Source organism: Leptonychotes weddellii, chromosome 6 (genome assembly GCF_054177405.1).
Source record: "Leptonychotes weddellii isolate Sample4059 chromosome 6, ASM5417740v2, whole genome shotgun sequence".
NCBI classification, from domain to species: domain Eukaryota; kingdom Metazoa; phylum Chordata; class Mammalia; order Carnivora; family Phocidae; genus Leptonychotes; species Leptonychotes weddellii.
Window position 1 is genome coordinate 705,952 of NC_138374.1, and position 26,753 is coordinate 732,704.

Genomic DNA, 26,753 nt, shown 5'->3' on the forward strand with positions numbered 1-26,753 from the left:
GGGTCCTCGGAAAGGCGGCCCCCAGGACGGCCCGAACCCCCGTGGGGCTGCTCATGGCGAGCCTGCCGAGAGTCTTCTTCCAAGTCTCCTTGACCTTCACTTTGAAAGACGTTTCTGAGGAAACCTAGCAGAAGGTGGCAGCCACCCTGCCTGGTCCCACGGCGGCTGACCATGCCCTGCGGTGTGCGACAAGCCTTTTCTGTGGCTGCTTCTCCGGTCGCTGTCCCGCCAGCAGCAGGGGTCACACCGGCGGGCAGCGGTCCTCGGTCCCCCTGTGGCGCCGGTCAGGGACAGGCCGCGTCGAAGCCTCCGCTGCCACTGACCTGTTCCCCTGGCCGCCAGAGGCCTCGTCCGCGTGCTCGAGTTCCACACGGCACACACCCCACCCAGCGACGTCCTCCTGAGGACGCGCCTCCTCATCCCTACGACAGGCCGCCCTCCCCACGATGCTCCCCACTCTGAGGACAACCGCGACGCCCACGCAGACGCTCCCAGTGCCCCGACGTGCGCTGGCAGGGCACGTTCTCCTTCTAAAATACTGAGTCTTCCACTGAAGGGAGGCCGTGCCGACGCGAGGACGTCTTCCGTGAGGAGGTGGTGAGCAATGGCCGCCGTGGGCTGCGGTGGCTCCCGTAGCAGAGACTGGCGGCTGAGGATGGCGGGGGACGACGGAGCATCACAGCCTGTCCGCAGTGCAGTCGTGAGGATGAGCCTCGGCCGGAAACTTGCGACGGTAACTGGATCCATGCACCCACACGTTTCATCAGACTTTTAAAGATTTCAGCCTTTATTCTTCGGGTATCTGCCCACCTCCAGTCTCCCGTCCTCCCGGGGCTCCAGGTACACGCACCCTGGACGCGCCAGCCCGGGCAGGGACATCCCGTTTTATTCTGAGTGGTTCCCACTGCTGGGCCCCACCTTCGATTATCCCTCCTCTTCCTCTGCAGCGTCTGGCCGCTGTCCACCCAACTGGTGCGTTCTTCATTCCAGCTACCGTGCTTCTCGTCTGCACAAGTCCCGATGGAAGCAGAGGTCGGCTCGCAGCGCAGGGAAGTGGGAGGGTCGAGGGTGCTTTCCTGGCAAGGGTGGTGGAGAGCAGGCGGCCAGTGGGCAGAGGCAGGGGGGCAGCGGGCGTGGGGGCTGTGAGCTGAGGCCGCCACGGCCGGCCAGTGAGTGTGCTGGACGGTGTGTGTGCCCGAGGACAATGACCTCTCAGCCACAGAAGACACCACCGAACTGGCAGAAACGCCCCAGATTTAAAGACTGAGAACTGACCTTTCTAAGAGAAGGGCCATCTCCACGTGCTGCGCCCCAGCCCTGCCTGCCCTTGGCGCCCAGGCAGCCCCGACCCGCACAACGGCTGAGCCCCTGCTGCACACCAGGCTCCTGGCAACACGACAGACATCAGGGGAAGGGCTCCGGGAACAGAACACCAAGAAAACCGAGCTAACCGAGCAGCTCTGAGGCTTCCCCAAAGATGGGGACCGTGAGGCCACAGTCCTCTGAGCCAACAACCAGCTACTCCAAACCCACGACACGTGTTCTGCAAGAAGCCTCAGCCCTCGTCACCGGTGCCTCCCACAGCCGCTGCACCCCAGCGGGGCCCCCTTTCCAGGTGTCCACCGTCCCCCAGACCAACGACTCTTACAAAGAAAGGGCAGGTCTCTGTGCCGCTTCCTTGCCGGGGAGGCCAGACCGCCATGGAGGGCTGCTTGGGCTCACAAAGGGACCGGCCTGCACCCTGCGAGCAGGACCAGGCACCAGAAACCATGCAGAGTGGATCCAGGGACGGGTGTAACCCCTCATCTCTGTAAGGAGCCCCCAACTCACCCTCCTCGGCCCACAGGCCACAGCCCCGGGCCCCTTCTTGGCTGCCCCCCTCCCATGGACCCCATCTGTGCCACTGACATTCCAACCTGGGCGTGGCCACGTGTTCTGCCACAGAGAGGGGCCCTCGGCGGCCACTTCGTCAGAGGGCGACAGCTCCCACAGACGCGCTGCCGGCCCACGCCGACCCCGGGGCACGGAAGCGCACTCACCGTGAAGTGCTCCTGGGATTTGAAGTTCTCGTCCAGGTAGACGCGGGCCCGGTTGTACTCCTTCATCGCGTCACTGGACAGCAGCTCTCTGGAAGGGAAAAGTGAGTTCTTTAGTGCACAAGCCACAGAGGACGCTGCTTCCGAGGCCCAGGCTACGCAACGCCCCCGACCAGCGGTGGGGGCGAGAAACTAAGACCCCCTGTGTGCTCAGGGCAGGCGAGGGCTGCTAGTCTTCGGGGAGGGGCTGGGCATCATGAGCAGGCACAGAGGACACGACACAAAGGAGGGTCTCTGAACACCCGTGAGAGGGGCTCCCCCGGGCTGTTCTGTCTCCTTTCACGACCAGGAAAAGCTTCAGTGGGCGCCTCTCCATCATCTCAGCAAATGTGGCTGGAAATGTGGCCACTGCCCCCAGAGCCCCGTGGACACACCAGAGCGGCGGCGGGAGGCCTCCCCGCTTACCCGCCGGCCCCACGGCTTAGGGCCCCCCTCCGCCGCTCCTGCCAGCTCGGCGGCAGCGGGGCAGGGGCTCCAGCTCTAAGAGGCAAACCGAAATGCACACGGAAAAGAAGGGAAGAGGGTCAAATGGACCGTCCAGCGCTTCGCCGCCCACAGGAACCAACCTCAGATGCGTCCGGGGCAGGACGCAAGGTTCAGACATGAAACGCCACCCTAACGGTCATTACGTCTGGCGCCACGTAAAAATTAACTTGGCGTGCCAAGAAGCAGCAAAATATGACCCACAATCTACAAAAAAGCGGTCAACAGAGATGGGTCAAGAAGGACAAAAATTAGCTGAAAAGTGTCTGGAAGCAGGTATCGTAAATATGATCAAAGATTTCAAGGAAAACATAAATGAGGAAAGGCAAAAACTAAAACCACAAATCAAACATCTCCAGCTGGGTGGACGTAAACACAGGTGAAAACCTAAGGAAACAGGGCGCCTGGGTGGCTCAGTTGGTTGAGCGACTGCCTTCGGCTCAGGTCATGATCCTGGAGTCCCGGGATCAAGTCCCACATCGGGCTCCCTGCTCGGCAGGGAGTCTGCTTCTCCCTCTGACCCTCCTCCCTCTCATGCTCTCTGTCTCTCATTCTCTCTCTCGCAAATAAATAAAATCTTTAAAAAAAAAAAAAAAAAAGAAAACCTAAGGAAACAAACCAGCGAGATCAGTGACTACAGGACACAGAGACAGAAATTACCCAAACTGAAGCAAAGCTAGAGGAACATGAGCGGCAAGCGCCGAGGGGACCTGGCTGATGCCACACAGCCGACCCCAGGAGCCGGGCTCGGAGGACAAGAGAAGGGAAGGAGGAAAACGTTTAAGGAAATAGCGGACAAACTTTTTCCAAATTTGATTAGAATTAGAACCCCACGTAAAACAAACAAGGGAAATCAAACTAAAACATGACAGAACCAAGTTGCTGCAAACCAGCCAGGAAGACAAAATCCCACAGTCAGGGAAAAGACATTATACACCGAAAATGGAGATGAGGACGACGGCCCAGCCCCCGTCAGAAACCACACGACACAGGACAGCGCAGTGATGTCCTTTAAGGACGAACACAGAAACGCCGGCAAGCCCGAGTTCCGTTCACGACAAGACCTCTTTCAACCTGAAGACAAAGACTTTCTTCAGACAAACCAAAGCTGAGAACTTGTCACAGTGACTGCGTGCAGATGAACGCCACAGAAAGGCCTCAGGCTGAAGGAACACGGTACCAGACAGAAACCGCGTCTCCACGAGAGAACCGACAGAGAAAGTGGTCAGAACACATGCCGTCTTCTCTCACTTTGTCATCTTTTTAAAAGCTAACACTTCAGAGCAAACCTAGTAATAGTGTGTGTCCCATGTGGTGTGGGTAGAAAAACCTGACAGCAGCGCCAGGACGGCAGGGGACGGCAGAAGCCACATGTCTGCACTTGTGGGGCAGGGACGCGGGGCCGGGGTGGGGACACAGGGCAGGGATGTGGGGACACGGGGACCTGGATGTGGGCCGGGGATGTGGACACGGGGTGGGGACACGGGGTGGGGACGCAGGGAGGGGATGATTGGACGTGGGGTGGGGATGAGGGAACATGGGGTGGGGACGAGGGGACGGGGGGTGGGGGCTGGGACGGGACGCAGGGTGGCCTCCCTCCACAGGCCTGCAAGGCCCCCTCCGGGAAATGCCTGGCTCTTTCCACGTGGTCCTTCTCACGGCTTCCGGGGCCCTTTTATGTTCTCAAGCGCTGGCTTTTGTCATTCAGCTGTGTGGCAGGTGTCCTTCCCAGGTGTGGCTAAACATTTACTTCGTGTACAGTGTCTTTTCTTTTGATAATTTTCATATCATCATTCATCGTTTAACAAATTTCTCAATCTTCTTTGTAAGTGACACTTGTTGCACCTTTTTAAGAAATCTCTCCCTGCCCCAGAGCTGCAGACACATCGTCCTTCACTTAGTCTCAGCGTTGTTATGACTGCGTTTGACATCTACTCAGTGACAGGACTGAGATTCATGCTCGTGTGTGGGGCCAGGGGGGGTGGCGTCCAGTGTCACCTTCTCATGCAGACACGAGCGAAGCCGCTCGCGGCCGGCTGCACACGGCTGGGTGACGCAGGGCGGGGTCCTCCTGCAGCCCATCCCTACCCTGCACCCCTCGCCCTGACCTCACTGCGCCCCAAGGTGCCTGCAGCCCAGGCCAGGGGGACGCCCACCTCGTGCTTTTTAGTATTATTTCGGGCACTTGGGGCTATTTAGCTACATCCCCTTGCTCGCCACGTTAATCCTAGTATTAGTTTAAGTTTAAAAAAAAGAAAAACATTTTGATAAAAATAGCCTTAAAATTACCTTGTTTGGGGAAATTAGCACATTACCCCCAGTTTAACAACTGAAAACATGGATGGCTTGTGTCTACCCACGATGTCAGGGGCCCCGAGCAGGACTGAGCGAGGTGACAGCAGCTGAAGCCCTCCTCTGGCCACGTGGCGGGCGCCGGGGCTCCGAGCGCAGACCCAGAGGCCCACACGCAGCTCCCTGCGGGCACGGTGACCTTCAGTGACCAGCCTCGGCAGTCAGCAAGTGTCCCTCACACTGCTGGCAGGAGTGGTCACGGTGCCCCGAGTCCACGGCTGGGGCGTGGCCAAAGCCACATCCAGGGGACACGGAGGGCAGGCACAGCAGTGCCTGGGGGCAGAGAGGAGTCCTGGGCACTCGGGCCGTGGGCAGAAGGCAGGCGGGCGCCAGAGCCGCTCCTGCTACCCACAGCTAGATGGGGACCCCGCTTCCCAGGGCCAGGCCTCAAGCCTGCTCCCAGCCCGGCCCCCGTGGGTCCACCTCCCGGGCCCATGCAGATGCCTCGGTGCCCCGTCCCAGCAGCACTGGGCAGGCCTCTCCTCCACGGGGCGGCAGGGTGTGCGTGCCTGTGGCTACTTCCTCCCGATGACAAAGATTTCACTCCCCACAGACGACTGCACTCCGTCCCCATCCCGCGGTGACGGACACAGCTGTGAGCTGCTCGATGTCCACCTGTCCGTCCACCCACAGCAAGGGCAGGATGGCAGCCGTCAGACCGCACAGATGGGACACTCCGCCTGGACCCAGGGCTGAAGTCTCCAGGCCCAAGGCACCACTGTCACCTTGCATGTGCACACCCCCGGGCTCGCTGTCACCCTGTATCCCCCCCAGGGGCACCGCGTTCTGGGAAGGGCGTGGCGCACACCGCGGGGACTTACTTGACAAACTTGTCCACGTGGGACATGGAGGCCTCGTAGTTCTTCCCTCCAAACTCCTGGCAGTGCAGAGCCATGAAGTGCGGCTTGTGCGTGTGCACGACCTGGGGAGGGAAGCGCAGGACAGGCCGTCAGAGGCTCCGCAGATTGGCGGCTGCCCCCCCAAATGCACCATCGCAGAGGCCGGCCCCACGCCGGTGGTCTGATGTCACCAGCAACCCAGCCCCCAACACTGCTTCCTGCGGGGCCCCGGCGGCCAGCGAGCCCTCCGCGGCCTCAGGGACGTGGGTGGTGCTGTGCAGCCCCGAGGGAAAGCGGCTGCTTCTAGGATGCAGCCAGGCAGAGCCCACAGAGGAGCTGGAGGGCTGGGCATGGGGGACGAGGGCGTGGGCGCCAGGCCTGCACGCCCTGCACTGGGGATGAATGGCCCGCGGCGCAGCCGGGAAGCACAGCAGAGCGGTGGCAGCCGCTCAACGGCAGGCGGCGTTTTGCGTAGCCCACCGGTTCTCAGCTGGGCCATAAACACACAACCCAGAACTCGGATCTGTTAGGAAAGTGAAGAAATTCTGACAGGAGACACATTTAAGCGGAGTGGGAGAAGCATCCGTGCTTGAGGAAGCTGCTCCCGGCTTGCTCTCGGTTCCTCGAAAATGGGCTTACCGGAAGTTCACTAAGGCAGTTCCCGACCCCCATCACACACAAGCATGAGCACCTCCCGCTGCCGCCCCCCTCAGGGCTCAGGCTGGCAGAACGTGCGACCTAGAATGGGGCTGGGGCGGGGCACACGCCCCACGGTGAGCCCTGCCGGAAGGACAGGGAGCCAGGCCAACAACCCCTCGTGTGCGCCAAGCTCAGGAACGCCCAAGCGACTGGGATGCCAAGCTGCCCAGCGCCCCTCGGCAGGTGCGCTCAGATAGAGAGTTCACGGCACTCCCACAGGACAGTGCACCTCCCGGAGGAGGAACGGTGGAGATACCAGTTTTGGGAATCACACCCTGGTGGGCACTGGTGTGGGTGCCCCAACACTTGACAGGCTCTCGGCCCCGAGGCCGCCCTACACAGTGCACTTCTCCTCAGCAGCACAGCCCAACACTCTTCCCAGAGGACCAGCCTGTCCACCCGGGCACGAAGATTCTCCAGACAACTCTGCAGTGACGACAGAGACACGCTTGCCACACTGTCCGTGGATGCACGACTCCGTGTCTGTCTTGCTGTGCCAGGGTGGCAGAGGGCTGGGTCGGGTTCCAGAACTGCCCACGGATCTTCAGAACACAGACAAGGCCTCAGGGTCGGCCTGGACAAAGGAGCCGCCGTGCCGGCCCTCTGCCCCAACGACATCAGTCGTAGGCCTCGACCCTAGCGACCCAGCAATGTTCTGCCTGGACAGGAGCAGCCTCCGCTTGGCCCCCATCACTCAGAATCCAAAACAGAAGATGGCTGGAAGTGCCGGGGCTCTGGACATGCCCCTGACACATCCACGCCCTCAGTGGCCACCCGTGGGATGGACTCAAGCAGCAGGTGCTTCAGGGTGTGCAGAGTGAGCGTGGCGAGGGCGTCCATCTGGACACTGGCCCCCACCAGTCTGCACCTCCGTCTACAGCAGCCCCCACCCTCCCAGGCCGAGCCTCTGTTGCAAGGACATACCATGGGGTCGTGACCTCGGATGGTCTGGGTCTGAAGACCACGGGTTAGCAAAGCCCTTGGCAGAGACTAAAGACTGATGAAAGGACTCTGCTTTCCCTTCGTTCTCCTAAACTGGCAGGGCTCCTCTCCCACGCTCCACACCCCTCCAGAAGGCCTCGCTCGTCAGCCAGGACGGTGGCTTTGAAAGGTGCCCCGAGATGCAGGGCAGCCCCTTCCCCGGTGTGGGCTAGACGCAGCGCTGCCTGAGCAGGCACAGGTGAGAGCGTGGAGGGTTGCGGTGGCCACCCTCGCTGCTCCTCCCTGGGTCTCTCCCCCTCGGCCTGAGGACGCTCGCTCCGGAGGAACCTGGGTGAGTGGCAGGTCCTCGAGGACAGGCCCAGGGCAGAACAGCCACGCGAGCCAGGCCTGAGTCCCCGGCCCAGAAACCATCCGTCTGTCCGTCCCACAGCAGTTCGTGCTCTCCAGCCTGCCGGACCCTCCTAACCATCCTTCCACTCATGCTGGGCACTCCTCTCCCTCCCCCTGCTGCTCGGGGCAGGGCCTGGCCGCTTGACCTCACTCCCGAGGGACTCCCCTCTCTCCAGAGTGGCCAGGCCACCCCGTGAGGCCCAGACAGCAGCTTGCCCACGCCGTGCACCTCTTCCGGGCAACAGGGCCTCACCGTCGATGAGACGTGTCCAGAGGGCGCTGGTCCTGGCCCCTGCTTCCTCACTGTTGGGTTGGCAGCAGCCCCAAACTCACGAGGGTGCAGGACATTTAGGGGATCGGTGCTGTGAGGTCGGTGACACAAGGCCTTCCAGCGTTTGTCACAGCACCTCCAAGCCTATCCCGACGCACCTCAGCCTGCAGCCATGCGGAGAGCCGCGCCTTCCGTTTCTCCACCTCCTGCCCCTCCCCTTCATTCAGGGTCTCAGACCCAGACCCAGACACCTGGTGATCTGTTCTGGGACCGCACACCTGGCCAACGCCGTCTCATGGCGCTACTTGGACAGGACGTGCTGCGGTCTGCTGTGCTCCTCCTGGCCTCCAGTCTCTGAACCCGCCCCACGCACAACCCCGCACCCTGACTGATCCGTACTTCTCGGCAGGAAAGACTTATGTTCAACGTATCTTGGATGGAAAACAATGATTTTCCAAATTAAATTTATCCTACTTGAAACTGAATTTTAACTGATCATAAGTTTAAATAAACAGCCAAAAAGTGACTCCCATGATTTTATCTCTGGGACCTCCGCTGGTGGCGACATGCTCTGAGCAGTGACCCCAGGACACTCTCTGATGACGAGCACGGCTCAGCCCTGACGCCGTGTCTCCCCACACCGGCACCGCTCCAGGCACAGGCCGTGGAACGATCACCCTGAACTTCATCGGTGGGCACATTCGGCGTGGTGTGGCCCCTCCACGTGGAGAAATACGTATCCGAGCTGTAAACGCACTCTCGTTCAGCCATCCACAAGGGCCCCATTCATTTACACCAGGGCAGCCTGGACTCCCTCAAAGCCGCCATGGGTTTCAGACCCACACACTGAGAGGCCACCCGCGGGAGGCGCCGGGCTGGCAGGGGCGGGGGCATGCCCGGGGAGCGCTGGCGGAGGGCGGCACCGGGACGCACGGAGCCCCGGACCCCCACAGCCTCCTCTCAGGGCTCACAGAGGCTGCGGGGGCTCCTGCACACAGCAGCGGGGCCCCGCGGGGACCGGGCGCACCTGGGAGCAGAATAGAGGCTGCACCACGAGGGCGTCCCGCTAAGTGGGAGGACACAGACAACCACTGTGTGGTTTCAAACGTGTGTGCAATCTGAAAACGTCGAACTCCTGAAGCCCAGAGCGGATGGAGGCCGCCAGGAGCTGGGGCGGGAACACCCTGCTTAGGGGCCAAAGGCCGCATGGTCCGGGGACCTGGCGGCCAGCACCCAACAGCATGGCCACGTGCCTGGGGACACCTGGGCCAGGCCGAGGCAGGCCTGACATGTGGTCAGGAAAGGACGGGCCTTGTGGAGCAGAAAGGGGACAGAAAGGAGGGGAGGCGGCCCTGGGCAGGTGCTGACCAAGGAGAAAGGGAAGGAAGGGGAAACAGGATGGTGGACGGAAGAGAGCCAGGAGAGTACCGCGCTCACTGCAGACAGACTTGCGGGCCGCTAGCAGCCCCGATGGGCCTGCACTTTGCTGGGCGGACAGAAGGGGGTGCTGTCGGGCTGGGAACCCGCACAAGCCTCCTCCCGTGGGCCAGGCGGGAAAGGAGTCTATGGAGACAGGAGGTCCAATCCGCCCCAACCCAGGACCACCAAGCACAACGGACCAGCCACGCTGCAACAGAATTAAATACGCTCAAACCGCCATCTGAGAACAGGAATCAGAAGCACAAAACTCAACCAGAAATGGACCAAAAACAAAAAGAGAAAGAAACAACATTAATCTCAGGAAAGAAATGGAAGAAGACAAAATCCTCATAGAAAAGAACAGATGACAAAGCACCCAAGGGAGGGCTGACTGACAGGAGAAGCTGCGATGAAGGGGAGAGGAGAGAGGGGATGGGTGGGGCGGGGGGAGAGGGCAGGGCGGGGGAGGGCAGAGGAGCCGGGCAGGACAGCCACCAGTCCCTGCGGGAGGAAACATCAGATCAGAACTAATCTTTAAAATCATAGTCCAAGGAAACTTCCCCAGAAAGACACCTGAACTTGTGCCTGGAAGGGCTTCCTGAGCCCCTGAGAAGGTTCACCCACACGACCCCCCCAGTACGCAGGCCGGCAGGGGGATCGGACCCCACAGGTGCAGCACACGTCTCCGGGGACAAAGATCGCGGGGAGAGCCAAGCGGGTCACACGCGCACTGGCCAGAACCAACACGCGAACCCGGCGACGACGGGACGAGCTCTCTGGAAGCCCCGGGGAGACCAGGCGTGCGCCCGGGACGTGCACACCCAGCAGGCATGCTTCCAACGCCAGAGGCACCGAGATCCAGTTGTCAGCAGACGGAGATCCAGGGATTCCACCAGGAGCACGTGCACAGACGTCTTCTGTGGACAGCCACGTCGATGCTCTCGGCTCTGCGGGCCACACCGTCTACACGGCAAGAGCGCCCACGTGCCGGTGTAGACAAGAGCACACACATGGACACGCACGAGACACAGAGCACACAGGCCCAAGTACACGCCCACACACGCGTGTACGTACGCCGCACACAAGCACGCGGAGACGGTGACACCGTCAGGCACCCTGGTGGAGCAGACGTGAGCCGAGGCCAGGCGGCTGCCGAGCACACGCGCCCCTGCGTGCCATCCGAGAGCAGCCGCGGCTGGGCCCCCGCGACTCCTCAGACAGAAACCACGTGGAGTGCGCTGAGGGAAGGAAATCTAGAAGACGCAGACCGATGGACAGCGAGGGGCAGAGAGCAAAGCAGGGGGCGCCCCACACAGGGGCCCCCCAGCAGCAGTTACAAGCTGCCGGGAGCTGCGTGGACACGCGAGCCCCCAGGGCGGTCAGAACCTGCCACACCGCCGGCCTCGAGCATGCAAAGTCCACCGTATGCCAAGCACGCCTCTGTAAAGGTCAGAAAACATCTCAATTTCCACCAAGATACTGACCCACTGCAGTATACCAACAGTGCGTGAATTAGGGGACAGTGGGAACATCGGAACGCAGACCCGATACTTAGACTCCTGTCAACCTTCGTAGGTGTCCCAGGGACACGGATGACGCTTTCAGTTCTTCCAGAGACACACGCAGACAGGCTGATGCGTGACCTCATGCTGCCTGGAGTTCGCTTCAGTGACTGGGGGCGGGGGGGGCCGCAGGGCACGACCAGAACAGGACTGGCCGTGAGCTGGAAACTGAACGAGGCTGCTGGGCACCGAGGGACATCATCCTGTTCCCTCTACTTCATGCACGTTTTAAATTCACATAATAGAGTTTGTTCAACACAGTCGTTGTTTAACTCGGTGGGAGAAAGGCCAGAAACCGCCCACCGCCCATGGCTCCGGAGCTGAGCAGGGAGCCTGTCGGGATGACGGGAAATGCGATCGTCCGTCTTTGATCTTCCCCGGTTCCTTAACGGCAGGGCAAGGGGGAACCAGGGCCCCGCATCTCTGGTCGACGCCCACTCTGAAATTCGGCTTGAAGACCACTTCTGTTTGCCAGCTCTTAGGGGAGGGCAGGTGCCCATGCTCAGAGCCTGGGCATCTGTTACCCTATCATGCAAAGAGCTAAGGACTTCATTGTAAAACAGATTTAATTACGGCATGTGGTGAGAAATTCAAAATAGCTCATTAGAAACCATAATTTTAGTGACATACTGCGGAAATTTTCACTAACAGAAGAAAAATATTTCCTCTGCAAGTGAGTGAAGCTGTGGGGACTTCAGGAGGCAAGCGTAAGCCTTCGCAGACAGAGCCGTAAACGGCCCCGGCAGGCGAGTCAGGCGGCCCCAGCAGGTGGAAGACAGGGGACAGGCTGTGCTCACCGCTGCTGGACGATGCCGGAACATGCCCTCCACTGTGCACTCTTACCAGACCACACCCCAGGGCCCGGGGCCACTTCCACTGCCATGTCCTCATGTGACAAAACACATTCCAGGAACCGCTGCCCTGGGGGACACGCATGTCCTTGGGGTCGGGCCAGCAACTGCCAGGGGCCTGACAGCTGGCTCTCTGGGAACAAACCCCGACTGGTGGAATGTACCTGTTTCCACGGCATAAACGCCCCGGTGGCCCAAGCTCCTGACACGATGGCACTGAACGTGGAGTTTGGGAGATGCTCTCTCCTCCTACAGACACCAATAACCCAGATGCCGGCAGTGAAATGTAGTAAAGTAACTAGGATGTGGCGACTGGGGGGCAGCTGTCATCTGTGGTTTTGTGTCACTGACTCAGTTACGGGATTTTTAGTAATGCTGCAAAGAACAGCCGGGGCCTGAGAGCAGCAGGTTCGCCGCGGGCAGGGTAGGGTGGCCGCGTGGGCTCTCCGGGAAGCACACCTGCTCGTGAGGAGTCCTGCTCCGTCCTTCCTGGCGGAGACCCCGTGCCTGGTGCTCCGGGCTGCCTGAGCGTGCCCCTCCTGGACAGCCTGCCTTGGACAGTGGCTGTGGGCGGTCAGTGAAGACGCCGGGGTCTGGCACTCAGCACAAGCCGGACAGAGGAAGCCCCCGACTGGTGGCGTGGGTTCGACACCACCGTGCTCGCCTCGGGCGCAGAGCTCGGTGTGGTGTATGCACCAGGCCCCTTGGAAGGAGCTCTGGACCGCGGATGATCCCGGGCAGGGATTCCTTCAGGGCCGATGCCAGGGACACCTTGAGGACGGACAGGAAAAGCCCCCCCACAGTGGGGGACAGCAAGCTCATGTCACTTCTGGTTGGAAACACATCTCGGTAAACGACACAGGGGCGGTGGTCCCAGGCCCCAGGCAGGTCGGTGTGAGCAGACGCAGGCCTCCGCCCAGCAGGGCCTCCACCCAGCTGGGTCCGTCCCACCTCATGGGGACACTGGCGTAGCTTCCCCTGGGACAGCAAGCAAGTCACTGCCCAAAGTGCACACATACTTGCTTCACCAAAATTCTACCAAAAAAAAAAAGGAACTTTTGATAAAAATACATGCGTTCTTTCATTAGAAGGATCAAGAAAAGTATTTGGAAAAGAGTGAATTAGAAACGTGGGTAAGAAAGCACCTGAGGAATCGCTCCTGCGCACACGCACCCACATCGTCCATGCACACAGCAGCTTGCAGCCCCCCGGACGCTGTGCAGGTGGCCCAGGAAAGCCGCGAGGCAGCCTCGCCCAACCCACCGGCCCCTCCGCGGGCCCAGAGTCGGCGTTAAAAATAGCAACAGCCAGCCCTTGTTAGGCTTTCTGCAGAGAGGAGCATCTGAGTGACCTAAAAAGGAATCACATCCTGCACACAGGCCAGTGGAAGCCTGATGGCCGAGATAAGGAGCAGAAAGGAGACAAAAGAATTTCTTGAGAGAAAAGTTATTGCTATTTACCAAGTCTACTTGGAAAACACGCTCATCCGGAAGACCCTCTGCCCACCTCCGGCCTGGGGCAGCAGGGGCTTGACGTCTGCAGGCGCGGCCACCCTCTCTGGGCTCGGGGGCTGCTCTGGGTGGGCGGGCATGCAGGCCAGGGGCCTGCCCCCAGGAGGAAGCCCAGACTCAGCTGCCCACGGCCCTGATGGGGCGCCCTCCCGCAGTGCACATGGCCGCCGACCGAGCACCTCTCCCCACGGCCAGCACACACAAGGCCACAAGCCTCGTGGCCTCGCCAGCCGACCGGCGAGGGGTCTTCCGGAGCCTGTGTGAGGCTGGACCCGGGCTCTGCGTCCAGGATGGGTTCGGCCCGGCTGCCGCCCCAGCATGTGGGGCTGGAGTTTACTCCGTGCGGGGCAGTGGCCCGGTCGTGCCCACGGCTGACCGCAAACACCGAGCCGCCGCCCCCGGAGTCTGGACAAGCCACCGTGCTGCACGCGTGTGGGTGGGTCTGCTAGGCTGGGCGAGAGACTGCTCCCGTTACAGAACCAGGAATGTGGAGCCCACGCTCCACATTCAATTCAATTTCAAACAAAACTTGCTGCTTTAGGACATCAAAGCTCTACTGGAACTTAAAAAGCACGTTCACCCAACTGAGATGGGGAGCAGGATCAAACCGGGTCCTTGGCAGGTACGGCGAAGACTCCCACCTGCTTCCCCCGCGCTCACTTGGCTTTACACTGACCACAGGGGCCAGCAGTGGCCACAGCCCACGGTCACCACACGAGACACCTTGGCACCCCTCCTGGAAACCCCCTTCCCAACACCCACCCGCCCCTTCCACGAGGCCGCTTCGTTGAGCCGTATCGGCTCGCAGGAGACCGTGATCCCAGGACCTACAAGACTCCCAGGGCCCACACCTGGCTCTGGCCTTCCCGGTCAGCTGCCCTCCTGCCCCTCCTGGCCCCCTAATGATCATCTCTCCTGCTCCCCCCAACCTCCCCAGTACCCCCTGAGTAAATGGCCTGCGCTGAACTGGAGTCAGTACTCTCCAGAGCCCAGCAGGCCCCAGCAGGCCCTGTGCCTCCTCTCTGTCCTGGGCCCTAAAGACCCACTTCCAGCCCCAAAGCTCCCATGGGGGTTACCACCCATGCTGCTAGGAACCCCAGATCCTGGATCCAGGCAACTGAGGACTCCCCTCTCCTACTGGGTCCGCAGGCCCCACCCCAGCCCACTGGTCCAACCAACTTCCTCCTTCCTCATGCAGCCCAATCTGTCCCCGCCCCTGCGGCAGGCCGCTGGCCCTCAACCGGGACGGCCCCGTTCCCTCCTGAGCCTCCCTGCCTCCTCCCTCCTCTTCCCCCTGCCTGCTGCCAGGAAGCCACACCCAAGCCCCTTCCAACGGCTGCCCTGCGCCGTGGACCCCTGCCCATCCGTCCCTAGCACCCTGCTTCCTGCCCCTGCGGGCTGCCTTGCCCCTCACTCACCCCAGGCCTCCCGACTTGGTGGCCAGGCCAGCCTTTGGCACTGCAGAGGCTGGGGCTCCCGTCCTGTGGCTGTGCAGCCTTGGGCAACCTCTGACCCTGCACACCTCAGTTTTCTCATCCGTCGAGGGGGGCCACAGCAAAGGCCACGCTGTACTCCGGGGAATAAGGGCCCAGCCCGGCAAGGACCTATGGCTCAGCAGCGAGGACCGACTCTGGACAAGCCCTCTGAGACCGGAGGAAACGGAGACGCGTAAGTAACGCGAACTTACAGATCACCCGGGATCTCACAGCTGACCGTTGTCTACACGTGTGAGCTGAACACAGCCGCAAGGGCCTGCAAGGGCATACCACGAGCTACGTGCCAGGTTCCGTGGGCCTGAGGCTGAGAGGTGGGGTCTGGGAGTGCAGGACAGGCCTCCATGGCTGTGAGTGAGGGTCTGCGTGCCCTTGCCCACCCAGGGGGGAGGGGGCACCAGGGTCAGGGGTCAGAGCAGCTTCGAGATCCCCGCAGCCTCGTCTGTGGGCGCCGGCGGCCAGGTGGGTCCTCCGTGGCTGTCAGCGGCAGACAGGAACGCGGAAGTGCCGCTCGGCAGGACAGTGACGAGGGCAGCTCACCGCGTCTCTCCCCTCCCATCTGCCACGGTGGCGCCCCAAATGCGCGAGGGCAAATCGCAACGTGCTGGGGGTGTAAAACACGTCAGGGGCGGCACGAGAGGACAGGTGGGTGGGGCCCCTGACCGCACCGGCCGCGTGCTGTGTATTAATGCAGGGACACGTCGGGGTCCCCGAAACGTTACTAAAGGTAATTCCCTCCTGTTCCCAGAGATCTGGGACCACGTGCTCTCAGGACACTCCTGGGCAGCGCGGGGCTCGGTCCCACAAGATGGACTCTGGCCACCCTCCCGGTGGCACTCTACAAACTCTTCCTCGTTTGTAAGACCTCTTCACAAAATTTTTAAAAACCGCAGTTTTGCAGTCTGATCCAGCAGTCCTTTCCTCAGTGACCTTCGACTATCGGAACTTGGAAGAGCCGTCCCGCGCAGCCGGCTGGGGCGCTCTGTCCCCCGCTCCCCAGCGCACGCAGGACAGGCGTCGTGGGGGGGGGGCAGGGCCACCGCTCAGCGCACCGCGGTCCAGCAGGCACTTTAATCCACGCTCACAGCGGGCCAGGCAGAGGCACCGCACGTTACCGGCAACGCCTCCGTCGTCCCTTGAGAGACCTCGGGGTCCGCCCTTGCCCGGAGCCACACAGCAGGAGGGGGTGGCCCATCAGGCTCCGGGCTGTGCTGTCTCTCACTGGGGAGGGAAGGCAGGCTCGGAGCTCCAGGCGGTGCCCACAGACCTGCAGACAGGAGCGCATGTCCGGAGGTGAGGTACGTCGTCAGCTCTGCTCGCAGAGCTTCTGAGATTAACTTGCAGAAAAGCACCGTCCACACTCCCCGAGAGCGAGAGCGCACTGGGGCTGCTAATCTAATCCACAGAGCGCTGTGACCCGGGGACAACAATGTCTCAATCAGCACAGACAACAAAGCCCCCAGGTCACACGCTGGGCCCTCATCCCGACCCGCCTGTCCCCGTCCCCTGCCGCTGCAGATCCGAGGTCCACCCGGGCAGCGTGCCCCACCCCCATCTCCTCCAGACCGGCTGCCACACGGCAGCCAACGGCCTCACCCAGCTGACCTCTCCCCAGGGTCTGGCCAGTTCCGAATTATGATGAATTCTAATTCATCAATTTTTTTCTCTTATGAATTGTGCTTTTGGTGCGTCTAAGAAATCTTTGCCTAATTCAAGGTCACAAGGATTTTCTCCTAAGATTTCTTCCAGGACTTTTATAATTTTAAGTTTAATTCAGGTCCACAGTTTGCTTTAATCTTTGTGTATGGTGCAAAGTATAGAAGATTTGCATCTGCATGGGGAACTACAGACGTCCAATTTCCCAGCACCATCTGCTGAACACGTGTCCTTTTCTCTCAGGAACTGTGGTCAGCCCGGGTCGATCACCGGGCCGTATTCCTGGGTTTATTTCTGTATCTCTGTTCCACTGATCTGGAGCTCTGTCCTTCTGTCCTGCTGTAACTTTACAATAAATCTTGAAATGAGAAAGTGTGAGTCCCTAAACTTTTGGCTATTCTAGTTCCTTTGTCTTCCCATATGAAATTTTAGACGTATTGTGCAGGCTTCTACCAAAACACCACGCAGAGATTTCAAGGGGAACTTCACTCAACGGGGGCTCAGTCGGTGTGGGCAGCCACCGTGCCAGCATCACGGGGTGTCCACGTCACGAACAGGGCACGCCGCCCCATCTCCTCTGCTCTCTGGTCTCCTTCGTATGCGGGTCACAGGTCCCAGCGCTTACCGCCCACGTGCACGGCATCCACGCCACGCCCCTCACTCCAGCACGAGCACCGCGTCACATCGGACATGTCCGGTGTTACAGCTGACAGGAAGAAGATGTTTCTGCACAGCCCTGTACGCTGCCAACTAAATAAATGTGCTCACGTTCGCAGTCTCTGTGGATGCTTCACGACCCCCCAGCAGCGTCGTATCTTCAGCCACACGGGGAGTTTTATTCCTTCCTTTCAAATCTTCATGGCTTCCATTTCCTTTTCTCACCTTACTGCACCTGCCAGGACGCTCGGGACCGCACTGAGCGGGAGGGGGACGCCAGGCGCCCCTGCCCTGCCCCGGTGGGTCTGCGGTCAGCTGTGGGCTCTGAAGATGCTCTTTACAGGCTGGGGGAGGTCCCCTCGTTCTTCGTTTCCTGGGAGTCTTCATCAGAATCAGTTCTAGAATTGTGTCAGACGCTTTGCATATAAAGAGATGACCGTACGTACGGCTTTTCTGCGTGAATCTGCTGGCACGTGGATCTGACTGATTTCTGACTTCGTGGTGATGGTGCACTAACATTTTGGTATGTTGTGTTTGTGCGTGTGCGTGTCTCTGGGCGCGTACGTGTGTGTGTGCGTGCGTGTTTGTGCGTGTGCGTCCACGCGTCTGTACGTGTCTGTGTGCTCGCACGTGCATGCGTGTTTGTGCATGTGCGTGCGTGTACGCGTGTGTTTGTGTGTGTACATGCGTGTGCGTGTGTGTGCATGTACGTGTGTGTGCACTGCTTCACACAGTTGGCGTCGACGTTCTCTAGTCTGCATCTGTTTCACGGGAGACACTGTGCGTGTACTTTCAGCAGGAAAAGCCTCCACCTGCCATGGTGTCGCGAGGAAGCATCACCTGGGCTTCAGTCTTCCTGGAAGTTTCTGAACAATTGTGATTGCTTCTTGCTTAAATGTTTGACAGAACTTGCCAGTGAAACCACACGGTCCTGGAAGATTTTGTCGGAAAATGTTGGGCAAATTTTAATTTAACAGAGAGAGGGCTACTGAGTTCACTTATTTCTTCTGACTGTAAGCTTTGATGCTGTATTTTTCTAAAAATATGTTCCTTTCATATAAATTTTCAAATTTATTAGCACAGAATTGCCCATAATATCCCCTTCTTATCTCCTTAATGCCTGCAACGTTTTTAGTGATGATGCCCCATGCCAGATTTCTGAAATTGGTGATTTTGTCTTCTACGTTCAGAAATTAGATGTAGAAAAGCAAATTAAATCCAAAATAATCAAAAGAAAGGGAAAACATAAAAAGCAGAAATCAATGAATGAAAAAAAGGAAAAACAAGAGATATAATAAAACCCAGAGCAGGTTCTCCAAGATCGATAAAATTGATAAGCCTCTAGCCACACTCCTGATTGGTTTTCTCCTCTGTAGGGTCCTATTTTCCTGCGTCCTTGCCCGCCTGGTAATCTTTGATCGGTGTAAACAGTGACCGTACCCTCCACCTTGCTGGGTGCCCACCCGGAAACTCTCTCCAGTGGCAGGTGGGGCGGCCGCAAGGCAGCTCTGACCCTCTCCGTGGTCACCGCCTGGCCCAGCCTGGGGTCTGATGTTTGAAAACCATAGCTTCACAGATGTTCCCTGGTTTTGATTTGTTTAAGGTGAGAGGGTAGGTCTGGTGCCCGTTCCTGCAGTTTACCTGGAAGAAGGCACTGCTCATCACATCACTTTTTCCACCATTGTCAGGAAAACTTGAAATGGCAAACAGCATGTCCAGTTGAGATCCCTGATTTGGTTCTCTCAACCTTACTTATCACTGAGCTGTTTCACAATTCTGTGAATTCTAGAAACTGACAGCAATGCAAATAATTCCTGAACGCAGGAACCCAGTGTCTGGTGGGAAGAACTGATTACTGGCCCATTGTTCGTTTCTTAGGCAGTCACTCGGCTGCTGGGAGAATCTGGCTTTGCTCTGTGGAGTCTTGTTTGAAGCAGGTCTAACATCTCACTTTTCTTTCCTCTCTCACTAATAAGAAATACTTATTACTTAATACTTAATACTTATTACTTAATACTTAATACTTATTATTTTAAAAATCTTCAGTACTTGCTCAATTTATATTTGTATGACGGACATTATAACTGTTTTAAAATTTATCTACAGCATCACAGTAAACTCGAAACAACCTCGGAACCCATCAGCAGAACAGTGGCCTTTCCAGCTAATGAGATACTCAGAAGCCAACAAAAGAGTGTGCATTCGTCTACACAAATTTCCCAGCTTACCAAAAAAAGAGTAAGCTGTAAAAATACATGTATCTGCAACCTGCTAAGGATGGTCCCCCTTCCCGCGGGCACATTGCCAGGGAGACACGCACTAGGGCGTGAGCGTCAAACCAGAAGCAGAACGGGGTGGGGTACTGATCTCTACTTTCTGCTTTGTGCAACTTCCTTCCCTGCACCAGTATCGGGGAAGGAAGTGCTGAACACACACCGAGCGCCACACACTCCTAGGCGCTCAGGAGAAGAGCGAGCAGGACAGCTCCCTGCCCCAGGAGCGTGCGGGCAAGTACGCCATCACCACAGAGGGAGAAGAGGTAGACCACACTTCCCAGCAGCCTCGCCCGCAGCTCGGAGAGTTCAGAGTAGACCCGGGCAGCAGGACGGCTGCTCCTGCCCATCCTCAGGTGTGGGCACGGCCACCTCAAGAGCCTTCCTGAGAACCCCAACCCTGGGCAGGCCACTTCCTTCCCAGCACCGCCCTAGGCTGCCCGTGGGGCTCTCCAGCTGTCTCTCCCGTGTGATGGGCGCTCCCAAGGGCAGGGGGTGTCTGGCCCCCTCGCACCTGGCATGCTGGCTGGCCCCCTCGCACGGTGGCCTCTCCCTCTCCTTGAAGGGGCCGTGATGCCATCATGGGCACATCTCATGACCTCATCCAACCCTATTCACCCCCTGAAAGGCCCCCCTCACACACTATCTTCAGCACAGGAACTTGGGGGGGACACAAAGATCGAGGCCAAGGCAGACGTGCAGCCCGCATTTCTAGGGGGAGAGACAAATACCTAAGTACCCGACAGACACAGGCTGCAACTTCAGATGGTAACGATGAATCCACGGAGCACAATGGGAGTGTGGGGGAGGCCAAGAGAGTGACCTGGAGGCCAAAAGTGTCAGAGGCTCGTCAGAACTAAGGATGGAAACACCTGCAGTATTCTCTCCTGCTCCCTGCATCTTTACGGTGAGCAAAGGTTACAGAAAAAGCAAAGATTAATCCACGGGTTCTAAAACATGAATGCTGTATTCAGTTCTGTGTTTAAAGAGGCAGTGACCCAGTGCCCCTGGGCCTCAAGGTCCCTCCTCCCTGAGCACTGGCCCTTGCTGTGGGCGAGACCCACTCCCTCTCTGCTCACAGCAGCTCCTGAGCTGCGGTCGGCTGGCTGATCACCTCACTGAGCCAGTCAGCCTGAAATGTGTCAGGGGACCTCCATTAAATTCTTACTGATAAGAATCATCACTGAAAATTCTCTGTCACTGAAATTTCTTCTTTCTGAAGAGACTTGTGCTTATAAACCAGGAAAAGCTGCACCTCCATCCAGTGCATCATCATGCACAATCCCTTCTCTCCGCAAAGGCTCCAGACTCTGGGAAGGACTCTGGGAAGGACTCCGGGAAGGACACCAGGGGCTCTGGAAACAGAGCCTGAGGAAAACAGCAGGCCGCCTGCCCCTCTGGGTTCCAGGTTCCGGAAACAGCCCGACATGGCTCGTGTGCAGCGAGGAGGCTGAGAAAGGGGGAAACACCTGTGGTCTGCGGTTTTCCAGGGGTCAGAGTTCACAGAAAGCAGAGCTGCCCAGCTCTGAACTCACGCGCAGGCCACTGGTAGCCTGGCTGCTGCCGCACGCCCCAGGACCACGTCATCAGTAGAAGGGCAAAGCTTGTAAGTGTGCACTGAAATTCAGTCTGGGGCTGTCAGGCAGGGTCTCTCACTGAGGACGGCACCCCGCACCCCCCCAGCGCAGGGCCACTTACTTGCCCCTCCAAGCTCCAAGACGTGCACCTAACAGATCTCAAACTCTGTGTCCACCTCTGAAAAGCACACAAACGGGAGCTGTAGCTTCACATGGCAGCTGCTCCAGCCCAAAGGACACAGGCCCAGGGAGCCCAGAGAGCAGGACGGGGGCACTGCAGGCAGAGGGGCCCCGGAGCCCATCCAGCCCCCCAGAGCCCTGCCTTCACCCACTCGGCTGGCTTCCTGCCCGGAGCTGACCCTGGCCAACAGCCTACCAGGACTGCAGCTGGGCCGGGGGGTCCTGGGCAGGACAGAACACTAGAGGAGGAAGGGCTGAGGGCCTCCCGACAGGCTTCCACCTGCCCATCCCGGAAGAGGTTCCTTCCAGAGCTTCCCTCATGTCCTGGGGACCTGCCTTCGGACCCTGCCGAGAACCAAGCAGACGACTGGCAGACAATACGTGTGGGACAGGGAGGGAGGGGCCTCACCTCCAAACACACCAGGAGGACACACCTCGCTGGACACAAGGGATGAGAAGGTCTGCCCGAGGCTCCTCCCTCCGGGGGCCTGCTGTCTCCTCCAGAGTCGGAGCAGGATCAGCCACCTGCCACTGCACTCTGAGCCTCCAGTGGATGGGTCACATGGCCACCCTCGACACCCGGCGTGGACAGCGGGAGCCTGGAGCAGCCCACTGGCCCGTTTTCATAGGCCTGTGCTCAGGCCACCCTAGCCCAGGGCCCGGACATTGCCCAGAGCAGGCAGGACACAGCCCATGCCCAAGTGGGCCCGCTGCTGTGAGCCCCTCCACCCCTCGGACCTCAGCCTGCCGGACGCAGAGGCCAGGAGGAAGGGAGGCCCAGGGCCAGCCCCAATATTTCCTGCTGTGTCCTATTCCCAAAACACCCCCACTGGCTCAGCAGAGCTGCAGGAGGGCGGGGGACAGTCCCCGCTCCTCCCCCACCGCCCCACCTGCGCCATCCTCCTCCCAGCTGCCCTCCGGGTTGTGGGCCCCTCACCTCCTGGCAGGTCCAGTCACCCACTGCCCCCGCCACGCTGGATGCCAGGCCACTGGGCTCCTCTCACCCACAAGGTCTCCCCACGCATCCCCTGCCTCAGCGCGGCCTCTCCCACGCCCTACCTAGGGGTCCCCGACACACGAGTCATGTGCTCAGCCCTACTGCGTCGGTCATCCTCGCTGTCCTGCAAACACCTGAGCTGCCCTTGGCTGAGCTCATGCTCCGGAGCACAGCTGTCTGTCCACGGCTCCGAATCCAGTCCCCAGCATCCGGCACAGAATCACCCACAGACCAGGGGCTCCACCAATACCTGCTCAACACCCAGTGCTGGAACTGGCCCCTCATCCTGCCAACACGTCCCCCTCGAGCCTGTGACCCAGGTCCACCTCGCCCCAGCCGAGTCTCCATGCTTCCCACCCAGACCCCACAGTGGCCCCTCCGTGTGGCTTGGCCGTCTTTATGCTGCAACCCCAGGACCCTCCTGAAAGGCACCCTCCTGTCCCCAGAAGCTTTCAATGGGCTCCCCCTCCAGGAACGCAGAGACCCCTGCCCCGGGCCTCAGAGTCCTGGCCAGAGGAGGGCGACCCGAACAGGAGCTTCTGAGGAGGAACGTGACGCCCACCACAGCCAGCCCCACGACAGCGCAAGCCCACACGATTCGGACAAAACACGGTTTCCACAAAAATGAAGTACTCACGGCATAAATACTTCATCTGAGAGAACATGCTGTCACCAGCACTTCTTACCTGATAAAATTCCCGAAGCCAGTTCTTCTGTAGGTTTTCTGGCTATAAATTAAGAAGAAAAAAAGACAGTCAGACCACTGGCCAGCCCCAAAGAGCCACAAGCAGAAGCTAACGGTCTTCATCAAGACCTGCTGCAGGCCTCACGCTGGGCCCAGCGGGGCACAGCCCACGGGGGGACCTCCCCCCCAGGAGGGAACCCAGCTCCGCGGGGCAGGCGGTCCCAGAGACAAGCCACTCCAGGCAACAGGCAGCACCCAGTGTCCACACCCAGCCCCTCGCCCTGCTCTGTCCCCACAGGGGCCGCGGGGAGGGACCGCCCACTGCCAGGCCGGGGTCAGCCACAGGACGGCACGACTGGTGCTGGCTGAGGGGAGCCTCTGTCCCCGAGGGACAGGGTTCCATGCGGCCCTCGGGCTGGCTTCCAGGACGAGGCGGGGAGCAGCAGGCCCAGGGGGTGGGCTTCAAGCCCCCGGTGCTCTGGGGAAAGAGCTGCGCAGAAGGCACCGTCTCCTGTTTGCAGGCGTCCCTGCTGGGTGCCGCGGACAACCAGCCACCGGCCGAGAGGGCGGGTGCCCACCCCACCCCAACCACAGACAAGGCACTGAGAGGAAGTGCGGGCGACACTAGGCAGGAAGGCACTCGATGCTCCGTCTGCAGGACGGCGGCGCTCGGGAGACCTGGCGCGGGACGACGCAGACACACCACCGCAGAACCGCACACTCGCGACCGCGACGATGACGCGCTCTCACACCTCGAAACACAGAACCAGCCCAGCCCAGAGGTCTCTGCCCTGAGCCCAGAGGCACCCCACGACCCAGAGTCGCAGCACCCATGGCCGGCTGCCTCTGCCAGCGTCCTGAAACACAAAGTCACGAAGGGAAGGGGCCCGGCTGTGGAAGGACAGCCTGCTGGCCTCCGGAGGGGGTCACCGAGGATCGCCCGACACAGGCGGGGCCCAGGGTCAGGCAGGTGTGGGGCCTGCTCGCCACCAGGACCAAGCTCAGGGGGCCGGCCCAGTGCCAGCACCCCCCCACTCCCCCAGCAAGCCCCTCAGACCCCACCATCTTCCCTGCAGAGGAGCGAGGAGGAAGCTGCCCCCAAAGGATAAAAACCGGGCAGGCTTGGGCAGAATGAGCAACGAGCACACGGAAAGGCGTAGTGCATCGTCCGCCGGCGGGGACAGACGCCACGGCACACCCACCGGGACCGCTGAAATCCAAAGGGATGATGGTGGTGTGGGGCGGATGTGGAGGAACGGGAGCCCACCAACGCTGCAGAGACGTCCGGCGGTTCCCGAAAGTGCAGAGCAGTGTGCACGTGATCGCATCAACACGCGCACAGAATCAGGCACCAGCACTCTCGGGAGGCGCTGGTCGTGGTCGCCAAGAGGTGGAAATGGCACAAATACCCACCCGTGGATGAATGGACGAACAAAGCGTCGTCCATCCACACGAAGGATGATTACTGGACCCTAAGAGGAAACAAAGCCCTGACACCTGCTACAATATGGGAGAGCCTCAAAAACACCACGCTCCGTGAAAGCAGCCAAACACAAAAGGGAAATGACACGTGAGTCCACGTTCAGGACGGTCCACGCATACCGAAAGCAGAGTGCTCAGGGGCACCAGCTTTCCTTGGGGGCGACAGGCTACAGTGGTGGCCGCACGCTCCCCCATGGGGAGCGCCGTGCCTCAGCCAGGAGAGGAGCAGTGCTGGCCCACGGCGGCCAAAGGAAGAGGACCTCCTGTGCCAGGGCCCAGAAGATGCACCCAGGAAGCAGCAGCCCCTGCCCGAGCCCAGCCCAGTCCTGGCGAGCACAAAAGAGCCGAGGGCAGAGCTGTCCCCTCTGGGGAGGATGCAGAGGGCACAGCAGGGTGACAGCCACCTTTCACAGCCTTGAGACAAAGGAGAAGACCCAGCCGCACGACTCCTGGACCAGGACGCAGCTCCCGCCGCTGCTCATGAGGGCCTGCCCGGGAGGGAGGAGAGAACGCCAACGCTACTTTTTTCCTTCATTTCTAACATGCTTATAATCACCGTACCTTACTTTCATATTTTTAAACTTAGTTTTAAAAGCTTAAACCAGAGACAAACAATGAAAGTGCCCAAGACACAGTGACAACACTTTAAATAACCACTGGTCACTATACGCAACAGTAAGAGGGAGTGACAAACAGGGAAAACTATTCGTGGATTATATGAAAGCTGCAGGAAAAGCTGCTACAAATAAGCCAGAAAAAGAGCAACAATTCAAATGTGCCCCCACTGTGTGCACACGCACACACACGTGTGGACACACGCACACGCACCTGCTCGGGAGCCCCGAGGCCCCAGGGCTGCACAGTGCAGATTACAGAACGTGTCCACTGACACAGGGATCAGCACTGTTGAACAGACCCCTCCGTGAGGACAGAAACGTGCTATATTCGCACTAGCCAAATTTGTACTTGAAATGTGGCTGGTGTGACTAAAGAGCTGAATTTCTAATATTACTTAATTTTAAGCAGTCACATAGAGTTGGTGACCACATTACTGGGCAGCAGCTCTACAGAAAAAGAAGGGAAGCTTAAGGTCCCTGTAATGAAGTAAACGTAATGTTGGGAACAAACATGGTGAAGACGGCACACACAGAAGGGGAGAAACGTCACACCTATCCCACTTACGGCCATCAATACAAATACCCGAAATTAAAGAATGCAGCAGCACATTAAGGATTCACACGCCACAACCGGGTGGACTATTCCACAAATGCACGGAGGGTTCGACATCAGGACAGCCGCTGATGGAACTAGCAGTCCTGGTTATGGTTACAGGTAACTGGAAAGGTCCGTCAGGACTCCAATTACAGCTCGAACCGCAAAGGCATGTGAGTCCCACTCCTGTCCTCACGCTGACTTCTCTCGGGCCTGCCAGAGAGCTGGAGGGCTGGCCAACCGCCACCCGAGTCCAGAGAGACAGGAGAACACGAGACTGGCGGCCCAGACCTGCTCTCCTGGAGGAGAAGACGCTGGAGCCAAACCCCAGTGGGAAGACACCAACAGTCACTCGACAAACTGCTGTAAGCTGAGTGCAGACAAGTGTGATGAGAAGCTCCTCAGGGCCACAGTTTCAAGGAGGGTCCCACGTCTGGGTAGGTTTTTACCTGCAGGTGTCTTAGCAGGTACTCACTGTCTAGATCAGAGAAGGATCCCTGGAGAAAAGACCCTCTCCTGGCTCTGGCAGGGGGACGGGAGGAGCAGCCACGGGGAAACACACCCAGGGCGCTCTCCACACCAGAAGGCCACCTTGCTGGGGAAGAGACTTTAGCAGCACCTCAGCCCACCCCTGGGAAGGGTGCTTCCCCCCCAAGCTGCCTGCCTGTCGCATGGAAGGGACAGACAAGGGGGAGCCCCGTGTGGGAGGCACGGTACAGGGACACAGGCCAACGGTCCGGGACTTAGGCACAGACTGTGGAGCATTCCCTTCCCCCACACCAACAGGGCCCTGGTGCAGGGACAGCAGATTCCAGCCCCATAGGGCATGACACAGACCACCCCAGAGGAGTCCTTAGGGAACCCCAAAGATGAACATGAGGACCCCAATACCACAGCCACAGCACACAGTGAACATGGCCCAGAACCTCACCAGATTAACAGAAGGCCTCCCACGACCTCAGCTCCTGTGACCCAACTCTTCGAGTCCAGCTTTCAGCAAGAAATTATAAGGCAGACTAAAAGACAAAGGGAAAATAACAGTGTAAAGACAAAAATACACTGGAATCAGGCCCGGTTATGACCCAGATTCTGGAACTGTCAGAAAGGGAATTATTCAGAGTAGACT

The 26,753-nt window shown here is 59.3% G+C and overlaps 1 protein-coding gene and 1 long non-coding RNA gene across 2 annotated transcripts in view; one reads left to right on the forward strand and one right to left on the reverse strand.

The window, feature by feature from the left end:
- The window catches only part of INPP5A (inositol polyphosphate-5-phosphatase A), a 167,131-nt gene that overhangs the window by 93,484 nt on the left and 46,894 nt on the right, over positions 1–26,753 (reverse strand). The window contains exons 2-4 of the mRNA XM_081822987.1: positions 22,935–22,976; positions 5,753–5,853; positions 2,040–2,127 (exon numbers count right to left, since the gene is read on the reverse strand). Of these exons, the coding sequence (XP_081679113.1) occupies positions 2,040–2,127; positions 5,753–5,853; positions 22,935–22,976 (231 nt within the window). The remainder of the gene's footprint in view (positions 1–2,039; positions 2,128–5,752; positions 5,854–22,934; positions 22,977–26,753) is intronic.
- LOC145722102 (uncharacterized) lies at positions 14,678–16,951 on the forward strand. Its single transcript, XR_014146118.1, has 2 exons — positions 14,678–15,083; positions 15,657–16,951. It is a non-coding gene; the product is annotated as an uncharacterized LOC145722102 (long non-coding RNA).